The sequence below is a fragment of the Silurus meridionalis genome, chromosome 14 (genome assembly GCF_014805685.1).
Source record: "Silurus meridionalis isolate SWU-2019-XX chromosome 14, ASM1480568v1, whole genome shotgun sequence".
NCBI classification, from domain to species: Eukaryota; Metazoa; Chordata; class Actinopteri; order Siluriformes; family Siluridae; genus Silurus; species Silurus meridionalis.
The window spans coordinates 21,102,990-21,120,627 of NC_060897.1; the positions used below are offsets into that span (position 1 = coordinate 21,102,990).

Sequence of the window (17,638 nt, forward strand, 5' to 3'; positions counted from 1 at the left end):
TCTTTTTTTTTACATATTTTTATCTACATGAATTTTCTTAAGTATATATTAATCTACATTACCTTTTTTTTTTACACTTCTTCATATCTACATCTACTTTTTTTTTGTCCTCATGATGTTTTTCTAAAAATATTCTTGTCTGCATAAACATTTTCCTCTATTAAATCTCATCTGCATGAACTTTTTTCCTATATATTATTGTCTGCATGAACATTAAAAAAATATAATCCACATCAGAATTCTTTCCAAAAATACTTCTGTCCGCATAAACGTTTTCGAAATAATATCCCCGTTCACACAAAATCCCTCACGCCAGCACAGTGACGGTACGTCATAAAAAAGACATTTTCATATGGATGCCAAATGTTTATAATTTAAAATCCCTGTTCATATTGGCTTTAAATCCCCCCTGACAGACAAACCAGAAAAACCAGGACATTCTCAGTGCTCTAATCCGAACCCTTACGTCTACATTACTCGTGTGAAAATCTGTGAATTCAGTAGGTGAATTAAAAGATGAGGGGTGGCAACTGGGAAAGCGGGGGCAAAAACTAGTGACATCTGCCCTCCCTTTCCCTGTGTCAATTCCCTCTGTTTTTCCTCCTTCTCTTTCAGATCAAATCTTTCCTTTCAAACGCAACCTATTTCCAGTTCCTCATTTCCCCCGCCTCTACTCTTCCTCCACCCTCAGCTCGCTCCATCTCCCTCGTTGCAGGATGATGCTATTTTGCGCGCTAATCGGGTGAAATCCATCCACGTGCGTAAGCTCCTGCCGGGGTGCTTGGATGCGCCTCGATGCGCCTCTTGCCTGCCGTATTGTTTTGAAAAGGCCTTCGTTTACTTACCGTGTGGCGTCTTATTAAATTACAGCGTGCACCGCGTACACGAAACACGAGCTCGGCTTAAGTAGCTGAACTCCGTCCGAGACAGAAAAGAGACGGAGCCGACAGCTGACAGATTCTATTTCCTTCAGCATTTCGCTTATGTTTTTGTTTCAGGTTTTTTTTTTTTCCCCCTCCTGCTCACTAATGCCTCCGTAATGCTGTTTTAGCGATGAAGTGTGCCGCCAGGAGAGAGTCGTGTCTCCGACATCAGCGTGGAAGCGAAGCATCAGCAGCACCTCCATTTCAAACTGCATACGATCAATAAAGCCAGAGGAGAGCCAGTCATGCTGTGTGTGTGTGTGTGTGTTAGTAGCACGCCGCGTGAAATCGCACACTAATGCTCATGAGTGCACAAGCAGCTCGGCCGCATCCCGAACTCTGGCTGAATCGCAGCAAGGAGCCGAGTCTACATGTGGAAACAGTGAAGCACGCACTGCAAATAAAAAAGCATGAGCATTAGCCATGAATAATAAACAGCACACGCGTCAGGCCAAGCACCCGCTCACAGCATGCTACTAAAACCGCTAGCTAGTAAAAGCACTCGATTGGTCACGGCGTCTTTCAGGTCTGACACTTGTTTCTTTTTAGCGTTTTGTGTCTCGTCAAGCTCCGTCTAAAATCACGCTAGATGCTTTTTTGTCAACGATATCAGTGGCTGAAAATGCAGCTGAGCTCTTTACCATAAAGAAGGTGGCCATTTTGGATTGCTGCACACACCCATAGGCTCCACCTCTCAGAGTTTCCTCTCAGAGGTTCTCTTACTGTGTAGCTACCGTGTAGCTGTTACTGAGGCGGCCATTTTGGATTGAAACAGGCATCACTTTTACCCCCGAACAGTGTCGTATCGCTTCTTACTTATAATTGACTTTACTTTAAACCATTGTTTAAAGGTGCGAACAAAAGGTTCCTCACTCACGCTGCCTCCCAATATTCAAAAGCGATATAATTGACCATGCAAATAACCCCTGTGCTGTTGAACAGGTGGCCATTTTGGCTCCCAAAGATTGTATAAATTGGCCTTTGTTTCTAAAATAGACCTCATATCAAATCTATATATTATTACATACGTATTTAGTATGTTTTTTACATTTATATCCAAAATAAGTGAGTTCAAAGTGATTTTTTAAATGATGCTAATTCTTACAGCACCCCCTAGTGTCTTGGAGGGCGTAAAAAATGACCACATATATTCCTCATAAAATTTTTAACTGATCACTTTTGTTTATACGCTTTATATAATAATTAAATATGACTATTGACCATAACGAATGCTGTATTGTTCTTTTTAAAAGAACAATATGCTAATTTATATGAAAGATTTTGGTTGAGACAGACTTAACATCCTCATTAAACTTCGGAACAAACCTTCAGAGACCAAACATTTCTTGGCTGGAAACTGAGAATGTGTTTTTGATGAACTGTTCAGCACACTTTCTATGAAGGTCACATCTATAATGAACTTTTTCACCACCAAATCAAATTGGAAACCTCAAGTCGCAAACGTAGCACTGTAAACAATGAATTATTTCAATGAGGTCAAACATACACTATTTAGACAAAAAGTATTTGGACACCTGAGCATTAGATTGGTCTTTTTTTGAATATCGCATTCCATGTTTAGTCCACATGTGCTCTTATAATAACTTGTACTCCTCTGGGAAGATGTTCCACTAGATTTTTTATAGTGGTTTGTGGAGATTTGTGAGATATCATTCATTCGCAGTCTTCAATATCTTAACACTCCTCAAGATCTTCCACTCCAACCCCATATAAGGTGTATCTTAATGGAGTTCATGGAGCTGGGAGAGGTTTGGGTCTTTTTGTTCGAGTGAAGGGAAAATTCGATGCTATTAAATCACATAAGTCAGGTGTTCCAATCCTTTTGTCCATATAGTGGATAATAAAATGAGATCCCATTCATTTCAATGCAGTCATTAAGGCATTACGCGATTTCTATAAGTTGATGGACTTCATAGAACGTGTTGATGACTGCCTTTAAAGCTAGCCAAGCAGGAATGATAGAGAACCGTCATTATTCTAGTGATTTTTATCCAATAACGAGTACATAGCAGTTGAGAATTTGTGGAAGTTTTTTTTGTGGAACTGTATCTGATGCGATTGTCAGTTCTCCGTCTTTTTGAGCATGGAGATATGAGAGGCAGACATGTGCTGAACTTTCACTTAAGTTAGCGCTAGATGAGGCAATGATCTAAGCGATGAAAGCAGAAGGATGCGCTGACAGGCCGACGTAGCGCTGGGGAAACTCAATGACAACTCGAGTGCAGTTTGTTCGGCGCGGAGAAAATCGCAGCACACGGCTCCACCGCTGCAATACAATACAAGCTGCAAAGAATAAAAAGCAAACAAAAAAAACAGCTTTGACCAAGCGATTCGTACAGATCAGCATGATCCAGGCTAATTAGTGACTTCTTGACGCACAAGTCGAAGCTGTTTTTCAGCGGTGCCACACAGCGCACGAGGAAGGGAGCACGGTGGGGCGTTTACCTGGACAGGTGGCCGTGCAGGCGCTCGTCTGGACGCTCTGGCCCTCGCAGGCGGAGCCTCCGTTCAGGGGGGCGGGGTTAGTGCAGCTCCGACTCCTCTTCTGCCAGCCGCGGCCGCACACGGCGCTGCACGCCGACCACGTGGCCCACGTGGACCACCCGCCGTTCACTGCTCACCCACCAAAAGACACGAACACAGCAAGTCAGCGTTACTCGACGAGCAACAGCTTAAACCCTGCCTCAGACCACCTCATACGGAAACGTGTGTGTGTGTGTTTGCTGAGAAGTCTGTCTGTCCTAACTAAAGACATTCCATTTTCTAATTCCAGTTATCACTTAAAGAAATCTCGTACGCAGATTTTTATTTATCCATTTACAGTTAATGTCGAACGTCCACCACACAAGTAGGTTCACTTCATAAACACTGAGAAAACATTCCTGTTACAAACCACTGACACTGAAGACTCCTTCCAAAAATCCACGTGAAAACATATACAACAATACCAGAGGTATAAAGAATAGCTAGCGTTAGCGCAGTGTCGCTGTGGCCACCCGCTCTGTACCAGAAATACGATTTGTAGTGTATTGCAAAACTCTTCCAAAAGACTTCCATCCTGCAATCATGGCTGAGATGTTTCACGATTTTTTTTGTACATTATACATGACAGAAATAACTTTTTTTTCAATGCAAATATAGATTTTGTGTCTTGCCTTGTCCTTATTAAAAAGTTTTCCAGTACTGTGTGTGTGTGTGTGTGTGTGTGCGCTTTGAAACTGACTCATTTGACGGCTTAGTGAAAGAATATATTCTAATAGGATGAAAATATTGTTTTCGACTTTTCCTTGAGAGTCTGCATGTTCTCTTCTGCTTTTGGGGCTTTTTTTTCCTGCTCAGGGCCAATACGAGTGCTTTGGGAAATCATTTCATTACTGCGAATGATGGGACGATTTGCTGGCAGCTGCTTAGAATGCTTAACATCTGCTGAAGAGTGAAGGACGGGGCGGCGTATTGTTTGAAGAGGCGAACGGTTCACACTGAAGAGGACGCCGTAAACTGTGACGTTGTGAAAATGATGTGGAAAAAACAAGCTGTTGTGGTTTTTTTTCCTTTCTTTGAAGTGATATTTAAAATCTCCAGGTTAACAGAACAAGCTGACAAAGACACGCCACTACAACGTGAACAACAACGTGAGCTACATTACATATATGGACAAAAGTAACGGGACACCTGAATTTTCCAGCCAGAAGTGGCTTTTCCCCAATCTATAGTTTGTATAGGATGTCTTTGGGTGTGGTAACATCTGGTAAATTTTTTCCTTCACTTGAACTAGGAGACCTGTTCCAGCATGACAATAGTGCTGTGCACAAAGATCTTAAGTGGCCTGCTATAGACCTCTGACCTCAACCCTATTAACTACATCAGTACCAGACTTTACTTACACCCTTGGGCAGAATAAAATCTCACACAAATCTCCACAATATCTGGTAGAACATCTTCCCAGAAAAGTGGAGGTTTTTTATAACAGCTAATTGGGACTACATGTGGAATGGGATGTTCAAAAAACATACCAATCATGTTCAGGTGTCCTCAAACTTTTATCCATATAGTGTAGCTAGAACGCATACAACACAACTTTTTATTTAAGTACTAATGGGATAATACAAAGGATTTGAGTTGTTTTTAACACACCGGCCAATGTGTATAAACAAGCAAGAAAAAAGGAATATTTTTGTCTGCAATTAACAATATAACTCGCTAACATTTTGTCAAAAATGATCGAAATGATCTGCCAGTTTGTAGAGCCCCCTCTGCTGCCTGCGACGTGAACTGCAACTCGGATATCACCACGCCTTTTATTGTCGCCAATGCTCTTATATTCTGTTCAAACCCAAAAACTTCCAACAGGTCTGTTGAAACATACTACGCTGTGTAAATGAAGTTCAAACCTGGTCGTTTGCAGGGACGAAATACTAGCAAATTCCTTTTGCGAATATGCAACAAAATTGTTATAAACAAAATTCCAAGACAATGAGGCTTTAAGCGAGGGACTGCAAGCGATGCTAGTGCAAAGCTAGGCCGGACAAGAAGTGCTTCTTAAAAAAGCAATCGGCGGAGGACAATTTCGCACAACAAATACGGCGGCACTGTGAGAATTAAAGTCGTTCTGTTGCCCTTGTCAAGCTACAACGCCTGCAATCAATCAGCTTCTCGAACGGCGCACTCCGAGCTGAACCGCACGCGCTGATTACACGATCTGAAACGGTAAAAAACGGTAACGGTAAAACGTTTTAACGCAGCCCTCGTGTAGTCCGAGACGGCGCTGCATCAGTTCGCGGGTGGATCTTTACACCTGGAGGATTGTGCGACGATCCTGAGTCCAAAGTTCACACTGTGTTTTTAATCAAGCTCCGCGTCTCCTTTCTGCATCTCGCTCCGAGACTCAAAGGAAATCTGATTTCTTCTGTTCAGGACTGATTTGTTGTCAAGGAGCCTTGATCACCAGTCAGGCTGCTGAGGGGCTCCTAATTCGCAAGCTGAATCATTTCCGGAGCCTCTCTAGCGCCAGTGATTGCCCACCACCGAGAGGGAAATTGTGCGGCGGCGGCTGGCGTGAGGCCCCTGATTACCTCTTAGGGCACAGTCGAGCCATGTCAAAGCCGGCTTCGTAAAATGCATCTCTATTCTCCTTTTTTTATTTATTTATTTTTTTGTGTTCTTTATGACTTTAATAACAGCTCTCACCTCACAGCCAATGAGAGCTCTGGCTACGCTTCACAAGAGTAAACTGACATTTTAATGTGAAGCCGTAGAGGGAGAAAAGAACAAAAAAAATAAATAACAGGATCAGATGTAATAGTTTCTCTTGAACAAAAGCTATTCAAAAGATTTTTTTTGCTGTAATTAATTTTTTTACAATGGAGGCAAATTGGCCATCGCGTTGGTCACAAATTGTAGGAGGTGGACCTCGCTGTTTTTCTGCCTCTGATTAATGATGCAAAAAAATAAAAGGCAAAAAAAAAACTCAACTAGCCTTTTCTTTCTCCTTACAATGCATTTCTTTGTTATTGAAGCACAGGGTTTTTAAAAAAAGTCTCTTTTTTTGGAGTCAGTTTGCCGCCCCGTCCTGCTTATTATGCCTAATAACTCTAATGATAAGCAGCTAATCTAAAAAAAAAGACAAAAGCTTCTTCTCTACTTCCTTCCCAAAGACTGGAATATTGATTCCTGTCTGACTGACTCACTGATAGACTGAATGAATGAATGAATGAATGAATGAATACCCAACTGACTGACTGAATGAATGAATACTTGACTGACTGACTGACTGACTGACTGAATGAATGAATGAATCAATACCTGACTGACTGAATGATTGAATCAATACCTGACTGACTGACTGACTAAATGAATGAATGAATACCTGACTGACTGACAGACTGACTGACCGAATGAATCAATCAATACCCGACTGACTGACTGACTGACTGACTGACTGAATAAATCAATACCTGACTGACTGACTGACTGACTGATTGAATGAATGAACGAATCAATACCCGACTGACTGACTGACTGACTGACTGACTAAATGAATGAATCTATACCTGACTGACTGAACGAATGAATCAATACCTGACTGACTGACTGACTGACTGACTGACTGAATAAATCAATACCTGACTGACTGACTGACTGACTGACTGAATAAATCAATACCTGACTGACTGACTGACTGACTGATTGAATGAATGAACGAATCAATACCTGACTGACTGACTGACTGAATCAATACCTGACTGACTGACTGACTAAATGAATGAATGAATACCTGACTGACTGACAGACTGACTGACCGAATGAATCAATCAATACCCGACTGACTGACTGACCGACTGACTGACTGAATAAATCAATACCTGACTGACTGACTGACTGACTGATTGAATGAATGAATCAATACCTGACTGACTGACTGACTGACTGACTGACTAAATGAATGAATCTATACCTGACTGACTGAACGAATGAATCAATACCTGACTGACTGACTGACTGAATAAATCAATACCTGACTGACTGACTGACTGACTGACTGACTGAATAAATCAATACCTGACTGACTGACTGACTGACTGATTGAATGAATGAACGAATCAATACCTGACTGACTGACTGACTGACTGACTGACTGACTGACTGACTAAATGAATGAATCAATACCTGACTGACTGAACGAATGAATCAATACCTGACTGACTGAATGACTGACTAAATGAATGAATCAATACCTGACTGACTGACTGACTGACTGACTGAATAAATCAATACCTGACTGACTGACTGACTGACTGATTGAATGAATGAACGAATCAATACCTGACTGACTGACTGACTGACTGACTGACTGACTAAATGAATGAATCAATACCTGACTGACTGAACGAATGAATCAATACCTGACTGAATGACTGACTAAATGAATGAATCAATACCTGACTGACTGAATGACTGACTGAATGATTGAATGAATGAATCAATACCTGACTGACTGACTGACTGACTAAATGAATGAATCAATACCTGACTGAATCAATGAATGAATCAATACCTGACTGACTGACTGACTAAATGAATGAATCAATACCTGACTGACTGAATGAATGAATCAATACCTGCCTGACTGATGGACTGACTGACTGAATGAATGACTGTCTAACTTATTAACTGACTGGCTGAATGAATGAATGAATGAATGACTTATTGATTGGCTGAATGAAGGTCTGACTAAATAACTCATTATTGAATTACCTAATTAACTAATAATTAACTAATTATTGAAATGACTCACTGACTGAGTAATTGATTGACTTACTGACTAACTGAATTTATAAATGACTGGATCAGTGAATGAATCACTGACTGACAAAATGAATGACTGAATGACTCACTCGCTGACCGTTTAAATAAATTACTGACTGACTCAATGAAAGAATGACTGACGGGCTTTCAATGACTGTCCACCTCACTTACTGATCACTGACTGACCGTGCCCTGATTAGCCGATCCCATCATGTCTCTTTAATGCATGTTAGAGTCCTGGGATCTCGGCCTGCAATAAGGAATGAGCTGAAGCTGTGCATAATAATAAAGGTCAGCTAGCTTATCAAGGCAATTCATTATAAAATTTCAGTACCGGTGCACAGAGAAACAACGCAAGGCTGTAAAAGAGTTAGCCGCATCGAGGTTTACCGGGCTTGTTATGTAAATTTTTTTCTATTATCAAAGGCTGTTGCTAATATCTTGCAGCTTTACTTTAACCCAGTTTCACTGAAGTTACATCCAAATATTTTACTCAAGTATTTCAGAGATACACACTCACCCACTCAATAATCCCAAATACTACCTTATCATACTTTCTGTCATATTATTAGTGCTTTGAAAATGTAGTATATACTTTAGATTTTGTGTACATATATGCACTAATTATTGTATTATTGTATTTTCTACACTGCTAGTATGTTTGGTAGCTAGCTATGTAATGTAGCTAGCGGTGTATGGAAAGGTGGAGTAAAAAAATTATCTTCCTTTGAATGAATAGCAAGCGTAGATTAGCATATGAAGTTTGGGTGGTTTTTGGGATAGTAACGTCAAATCCAAAACCCATTTATAATGTTAGCCATTTATTAACGTGGAGCCGTTCGCTAACTTTTGGCTAAATCCATTTGATGTACTTTTCTTCTCCTGTGCTTCAGATAAGGCTGTCTATCAGTCTGGCTTCAACTGATTTACTGTCTGGTCTCGAGGTCAAACCCCCCCAATCTCCAAGCCTTGTGTATCTGTCGAATGGGTGAAAGGCATAGAGTGTGTGAAAAGGGACGAGGAGCTGAAGGAGAGACGCACCGTAGACAATCACGGCGGCGGAGGAGCTTTTGCGGCGCGCCACAATGTTCTTGGCCACGCAGGTGTAGTTGCCAGTGTCGGCTAACCGAGCTTGTTTGATGATGAGATTATGGTCCACTGAAATGAAGAAATTGGGGTCAGCCTTGGGGTCGATCAACTCGTCGTTCCTCTGCCATTCCACCTGGAGAATCAAACACACACACACACACACACACACACACACACACACACACACACACAAATATATATACACAGGAACAATAAAAAGCCATTTTCATGGCCTTTGTTTGGTGTCCCTTTTGACATCTGCTCAAGACGAGTTTAATTTGGTCACTGGGAAGCCGGAGAGCGGATTAGCTCCGATCTTTCAACCGCAGCCGCACTGAAGAGCCACAAATACAAGTTCTGAGTTGACATATTAAGTAGTCAGTGCGGGACACTTTGGCAGGCGGACCCGAGTCAGCTTGGAGCTTAATATTTCGTGCGGCAGACGTCTGCGGGAGCTGCTGTTGTTATTAGGCCGCTCGGTGAAGCAGCGTGAGAGGAAGCAGCTGGACTCAGTCTGGTCCGGTCCTGTGCCCTCCGCAAAAAAACCTGCCTGCATTATTAATGGAGCTAATGGATGTGCCAAGAAGCAGGAGCGAATCTCTAGCGTGGCGAAACATTGGCTGGTAGAGACGCGAGGCTAAATCAAACGAGAGTCATAATTAGCAGATGGCTTCATCAATAAACAAGTTGCTCTCACCTCGGCGGTCGGTACGCCCTCTGGAGGATGGCAGCGGAGGAGCACTTCCTGGTCGAGCGCCACCTCTTTGCCCAGCGGCTCCTCCTCGAAATTTTTCCTCAGATCTGTCGAGCAAGAACATGAATCTCAGTTGTAATGGATTGTTTGGCTTTCTATCTTCAACGCAAAGACATTGAAGCTTTTTTCTGGGTTTCTGAATTTAACTCAGGGTACCGATTCTTCTAGAAGATGGGTTCAATGTGGGACTTCCTTCCAACCTTGAAAGCTATTTAGATTAGATCTAGATTCTGGAAGAAAACCCGGGTTTCTTCAAGGTTCCTTAATGGCTTTATTGTTCTAGCAACGCCAACTTAGAAAACGGAAAGGCAGAAATTTCTCTGCTTTCGAAGATGTACCTAGATTTTAAACAAAAAGGCACTGGTTCCTTTACAGTACCCTTGATATTTAGTGCTCTAGGACTGACTTGGAACCCTCAGAATACTGGGGAGACCGGAAATAATCATGCTTTATTTGGGGTATTTTGTGGGTTTGTACTTATTTTGCTTGAAATACCTCTAAAGAAGTGTTGAAACAAACCTCATATATAATTAATGAATCAGGCAAATGCCTAAAATTGTAGATTGTCAGACTAGCAGAAGAATTTCTGCTAGCTAGATTAGCCCCAATCTTCATCATCATTACTTGCAAGGGTACAAAGGCATTTAGGGAGCTAAGCAACTACCCCAATCGAATCGCAACAACGGTTTAGCTTAAATTATCAGCGATGAGTTAATTCCTGAAAATATGAGGGTTTGGTTTTAAAAATAAGGTTGAAAGTAAATCAGATATCAGGACGGTCTGAAACACATCTTGAATCGACTCAAAGCTAAACTGTTAAATACACACCGTATATAAAGCCTAGCTACGACAGGAAGCTGCAGGTTTCTCCAGTACCCCAGGGCGTAGACGTCAACAGTCTTGTCTACAGCCCTTGTCTGCCCGCTTGTTTGTTCGTTAGAAAGCTCATGATGTTTCAAATGCATGAGATGGAACCACAGCACAAACCCGTGAGCTTATTTAAGGCTGTGTTTGACAATGGCTGTAGCCCAGGGGGCCGAGAATCAACCGGGAGCAATTGTATTATCCCTAACCTAGCTTTTTTTTCCACTCTATACCCAGAGTGTTGATGGGATTCAGTTTGAATTATGTTAGAGCCAAATATACAACAATCGTGTCACAGCACAGAATGTTCTTTCGCATCAATGTTAATCAGAGAAATGCTCATAAAGGTTGAATATCTGAATATCAACGAAGATCAATTCGTATGTGAAGACATCACTGCCAGTCATTTTACACGCCTGTCCAGAACAATCATTGCATCGCCACCCGAGAGCCCCACCTCATTCGTTTTAATTAAACTGGATTTTACGCTTTGGGGCGACATGGTGGACGGAAATTGCGTCCCGATCTGACAGGCAGAACCCTGAACGAGGTCGAATTAAAAGCATGCGTTTTTCACTCTCTTTTCTCAGCTTTAAACGCTGTGTTTATGACGAGATTAATAGGGCTATAAAAATCCCAAGCGCCACGTCTCGGCACGTCTGAAGCCGAAGACGGCCGTCTTTGTTCTTGTCGAGGATTTCGAAGAGGCGCGCTGAGACGCATGACAAATCCGGTTTGATTGCGAGACACCCGGCGATAAAACCGAGCGAAGGGATTTGGGCGACGACCGAATTGTCGGAGACATTAGCAAAAGAACCGAGCGCATTTTTTTTTTTTATTTCCCTGTGTGAGGGCCACATGATAACTGGCCCACACGTGATCCTTCTGGAGACTAATCGCATTATCACAGTGACAGATATGGAAAGCGCGCGGCCTCTCGAGGCAATTACAGAGCGCGCCATCGCAGATTAGTGGATTACCACGCCGCGGGCTTATTCCGATCAAACTTCCCAATCAAACATTAAATAAGTCATACAAACCCATCTGAATCAATCAGCCTCGGGGAGCACGCGGCTCGAGTGCTTCGATTTGATTGGCCAAATGCAATTCTGAAACAATTTTTTATTACCGAGTGTCAGAAGGAGCAAATTCCACAAGAACAAGAGAGTCATTAAAGGAAAATGGTTTGGTGGTGGGGAATGAAAACATTATAAATATTTTGTGCACTCAAGCTAGAAAATTACATCCATCCAAGTTCCACCTCGTGCCTGCCATTCATTCTATGGACCACCAGATTTGGACATACTGTAAAGCAGAGATACACTCAAAATATTACAAAATATTACTTTCACTTGTATAAAAGTACAAAATGCCTTCAAATTTACTTAAGAATCCAAAGTACTATGATTTATATATTTTTGTTTTATTTTATCCATCTATTTTTTACTTTATAGCTAAACTTTATATTTATATGCTTTTTATACTTTATAGTTTAATTTATTTATCATTTTTTAATATTCTATTTCTATTTACAGGTCGGACAGCTGTAAAAAGCATCTCACTACATGTCGTACTTTGTATGAATGTGTATTTGACAAATAAATTTAGATCCGATTCGACCTTTTTTTCGAATACTTTAAAAAATATATATAAAATTGGTGATTGACTGATTGGTGTTCGACCGGTTACGTTGGTATCCACTCATCAATAAAAAAGATTGACTGATTTCTCGGGAATGTAAATAGAGTAAAAAGTCTGAAATTTGACTTTGAAATGTTGTGAAGTGAAAGTTAAAGTCTCCCTAAATGATAACACTTTAGTAAAGTACAGATACGTTACAGCTACTCAACTACAATAACGAATTATTCCACATTAATTCTAAGCCTGGTTAGCACGTTCTTCTCTACCAGATGGACTACATGTGGAGTAGATGAAACCATTTCAAGTTAGATTTTTGAATTTTAAACCTTTCGCCTAAATTTAGAGCTTGGGTTCTGGATTTGAAGGTTCAATAACTCACAGGCGATGCGAACGAAAGCCTTTTGGCTCTTCTGGGTTCCTGTACTGCTCCAGGCCACACACTGGCACCAGTAATCCTCCAGCCCAAAGACCTTCTCCACTTGCTGGCGTGAGATGTCAATCTTCACCTGCATCACTGGGAAACCTGAGCAAGACAAACATGAAATAAAAACAGTCTGAAGTATCTAGACCCAAGTAAAAAAACAACAACATTAGGGTTTAGAATGGATTTGGCTTTCTAGCTTCAACACAACAGCTTTTTTTCTGGATTTGGGAAAATGGGAAGACTTGTTTTCCTGGCTCAGGGTTCAAGGTTGATGCTTTTAGTAGCCTGGAAATTCCTTCCAACATTTAATGATTTGGGAACTTTGGGGTTTTGTACTAGAGGTCGATCGATTAATTGGTTTTGCACTGAGAGTTGATTGCTGGAACTATCAGCCATCGGACGATATTCCTGATCACCTGATCATCATCATCATCATCTCTTTTTCTGCTTATGTTCTATATGGTGGTTTTACAGTCTGGATACATTCATTAGGTATCACAATTTGAAAGTTTTTTGTATTAATATATTAACATCAGGTGAGTTTCTGTTACCAGCGTGACACAAAAACAGGTAGCAATAATGGCTAATCTTTACTCTAGTAAAAAAGTATAGTCAGTACTTTAAAACATGAGTGTCTGTACTTCTACTAGGGTGAAGGACGTGTGTATTTTGCCACGTCTGATCTGTCATACGGTTGTATCCCCGGAGACCTGCTTTAAATGAAGTGTATGAGCTTTATGTTCGAAACTTGAGCAAGCGGATGCAAATTGCTCTTTAAAACTCTAAACAGATTCTAAAAAGGGGGAAAGGAAAATAAAAATCATTAGATATTGTGACAATTTGTCAGCCGCCTCGGCTTAACGAGTGTTGCCTACACGAGCGGTGTGAAGTCATCCCGCAAAATAATTCAATTCCGAGCTGACAGTTATGAATGAACGCCATCAGAGTTAACCATCAAGCAAAAGACTGCGGCGCATTACGCATTCGTGCTTTGTAGGGAGGAAGAGGGAGTGTGTGTGTGTGTGTGTGAAGGAAGATTAGGCTGAGATAATTTTTCTTTGCATTATTGCAGCCACTCTGTGATATCTCCCCTCTGGCTATCGCTCATCTCTTAATACAAAAGCATGACCTTGAGGACGTCCGTGTTCTTGCGCTTTATCTAGTCCCCTCACACTCGCTCCTCGTTTCCCTTCGCTTTGAATGTTTTTCACGCGCATCTTCCTCTCGTCCTTTAGACGGACACTACTGAAGAAACGAGCAGTGATTTATGGACTTGGTTTATAGAAATGTCAAGCAGGACGTCCGTTTTTTTTTTTCGTTGACGTTACCATGCTAAAGTAGCTAACAGGCTGTTAACTGGTGTTGCACGTCGCAAAAATATTTGCCTCCCATGATATCTAGTGCAGGGTAGTTATAGCATAGTGTGGCAAAGCATTACGGTATTTTGGAACGGCATGTTGGACCAGCTGTTCTGTCCTTCAGCGCTGGCTAAGCCCCGCCTCCTGTAGAACTAATTAGCTATAAATATTATGCATATTTATTCGCTCTGTATCGTCTTCTTTTGGCTTTTGTCTAGATATCACTCTGTCCTTTACATCCACCCCTTTCAAATCGACCCCCTGAATGTCTTCCCTCACCTTGTCCATTAACCTCCTCCTTGGTGTCTCCATCCTTAGCATTCCTCTACCTAATATACCCCAAGTCCCTCCTCTGCACATGGCTAAAAGTTTGTGGAAACCTGAGCATAAGGTTGGTGCTTCATGAATCCCTCATATCACATTTAGTCCCCATTTGCTATTAGAATAACCTCCATTCTTCTGGGAAGATGTTCCACTATATTTTATATATACTCAAAGTCAGGTATTGATGCAGGTGCGGTGAGGAGACCAAGAGACCAAGAGACCAGGGGGTACAGTCAGTGTTCACATTCATTCCAAAGGTGTTCAGGTCAGAGCTTTATAGCAGACCTGCAATAAAGTACTTTTCTCCAATAACTCAATTAAAATCTGCTTTACATGGGTCGATGCATTAGTTGGAGTGGAAGTTCTTTGCTACAGAGCTCTATTAAACACCTTTGAGATGAATGTGAAAGCTGACTGCACCCCAGGCCTCCTCACCTCACCCCCATCACTACCTGAACACCCTTGTGGCTGAATGAATCTCACAAAAAATCTCCATAAAATCTAGTGGAACATCTTCCCAGGAGAGTGGAGGTTATTTTAACTGAGGGCTGAATAAGCTCCTGAGCTTGTGGATTTGTTTAGTGAGAACACAGCAGGACTAGAATCTCTCTCTTTCTCTCTCTCTCTCTCTCTCTCTCTCTCTCTCTATATATATATATATATATATATATATATATATATATATATATATATATATATATATATATATGCAAAGCACATTATGGGTAGAACGTGACGCTTTTTGGGCGCATTAATTATTGTTTGTGTTCAAAAGTGAAATAATCATTTGAAGGGCTCGACTCTTCGAGAGAAAGCCAATTCCAGCCCAGATTGCTTTGCTAATTGCGTTTATTCGCACCGCTCTTTTTTCTCCCCCCCGTAATTGCTTGTATTCTTTTCCCGCCATCAACCGGCCTTTATTTTCACAGCTGGTCATGCATTAACGCGCGGCCGCAATCCAATGCGTCGCGTGAGTACGCGGTGTATACGGGCAGGTGAAACTTGATAATGAACGATTAGTCGAGGAAGCAGAGGAAGTCAGGTCGGTGCGACGGGGGGAGGAAGCTGCTATAATTTCCACGCCGGAGCCACGGGGCATGGGAGGCATAATTGAAGTGAAGACTGAAGCGCAGACAGAAAGACAGAACTGAACTCTTGCTGTCGCTCACATAGGGGGAAGTGTCAACCTAATTACGGCTGGGAAGACAAGAAAAAGACAGGCAGAAGTCACTCCAATTAAAGAGCTCCTGATATCTTTTAATACTCCTGATAGGGAAAACGTTAAAGCGGCTCACGTGCGACAGTTGTGGGATTTGAACTCACAGATGTCCGCAATCATAGTCCATAGAAACCAGGGCTGGTTTTTAATTAGCAGTGGAAGGCCATCAGGGCCAGCAAGGTCTTCAGTTCTGGTCTAAAGACTACCAGAATCACGGATAATTTATTTTCTGTTCAGGAATATGTTGTAAATTTTTCTATATCTATTCTCTTCATTTTTCGTTTCATAGCTTTTTTTCTCAAATTGTTCCCGAGTGTAATTTTTGGTAAGAGATTCTATCCAATCGGATTTCAGCCTTCTCGTCCCGTCACGTGTTGCCGGTGTCAAATCATAGCTTCAAATCCATGTTGCTCGAAGGCTGTTGCTTTAACCAGTTCAGATTTTCATGCCTCTAGCAGGCGTCCAATCATGTCAGGATTTTCATGTCAGAGTTTGCAAACCTGCATCTGTAGCAAACTGCGCAGGTTCAGATATATTCATGTGAATTTGATAGCTGTTTTTGAATTTCACAATCCTGAAAGACGAGGAAAAAAACTGATTTGGTCACACGTTTGCTAGAAATGCTAGACACTTGTCAGTTGTTAAGCTTTTTCATGAACCATTTACACTTTTGCCTTTTTCTTCCTGTACAATTTGCACAAAAACACACCATTTGCCTTTGTTTCATATTTGCATTTAAATCATAATGCGGTCAATGTCGATGATTCTGCTAGAGCTCAGGTATGCAGGCGGTGCAGTTGTGGCTACAGTGAAAGGAAACTTGTTGATTTGTGTTCATCGGGTTTTCTTGCTTCAGTGATGAAACCATACTGTTGCTCACAGAACATAACTTTTCTAATATAATAATGCAAAAAAAAATGTGAGTTTATCAGGTACTACACTATATGTATGAAAAGTATTGGGACATCGTATGTGGTGCCAAAATCTTTTATGTCACATTCTTGAGAAACATAAATGTCAGCTGAGGTAAAAAAAAAAAAAATACTACCTCCTTTCTGTGTTTTTTTTTCTCAGCCTGATTGTGAATGAACATGCAGACGAGGGACGGCACGGCTCCAAATATGTGAAATGAAAATGAAAATGCAAATCTCTTCACGCCTGTCTCTGCGAAGCGGATAAGCTTTTACATTTCATCCATCACAAATCAAATCAAAAGGATTCCTCATATATAAAAAAAAGAAAAGAAACGTCTCTATACCCTGTTTGTACTAACAGCTGTTCTGGGGCCGGACCCAACAAGATCTTCTTATCTGGGAAAGAAGAAATGTTTAAGGAACTGTTTATTGTATGATGTGTATAGCAGACCAGCGCAGATTTGAATGTGTGACTGATGAGTCGTGTGATATACGGATCACGTGAAGCCTGACATGACATGACATGACATGTTTTGCAAAGTGGGCGGAGCTTACACTTTCATCTATCATCTTATTTAGGTCAATAAAAAAAAAACATTGTTTTTATTTGTATTAATTCATTTAAATAAATTTGATTTATTAATTAAAAACTTATGGATTTTATTTATTTTGTAATTTGGAATGAATTGTAATCATTTTTCTTTATTTATTTATTCACGTATTTATTCGTATTAATTAGTAAATTCATCCGATTTTATTTCGTTTATTTCATGAATCTTTCAAATGTAAATGTATTTATTTT

At 41.0% G+C, this 17,638-nt stretch overlaps 1 protein-coding gene across 8 annotated transcripts in view; it reads right to left on the bottom strand.

Annotated features, from left to right (window-relative positions):
• The window catches only part of unc5a (unc-5 netrin receptor A), a 195,819-nt gene that overhangs the window by 59,587 nt on the left and 118,594 nt on the right, over nucleotides 1–17,638 (bottom strand). For 6 of the 8 annotated variants that reach the window (XM_046866981.1, XM_046866980.1, XM_046866976.1 and 3 more), the window contains 4 exons: nucleotides 12,977–13,120; nucleotides 10,036–10,139; nucleotides 9,291–9,471; nucleotides 3,390–3,557 (listed from right to left, as the gene is read on the bottom strand). In XM_046866981.1, coding sequence (XP_046722937.1) covers nucleotides 3,390–3,557; nucleotides 9,291–9,471; nucleotides 10,036–10,139; nucleotides 12,977–13,120 — 597 coding nt within the window. The remainder of the gene's footprint in view (nucleotides 1–3,389; nucleotides 3,558–9,290; nucleotides 9,472–10,035; nucleotides 10,140–12,976; nucleotides 13,121–17,638) is intronic. The other 2 variants (XM_046866983.1, XM_046866982.1) reach the window with 1 other exon arrangement.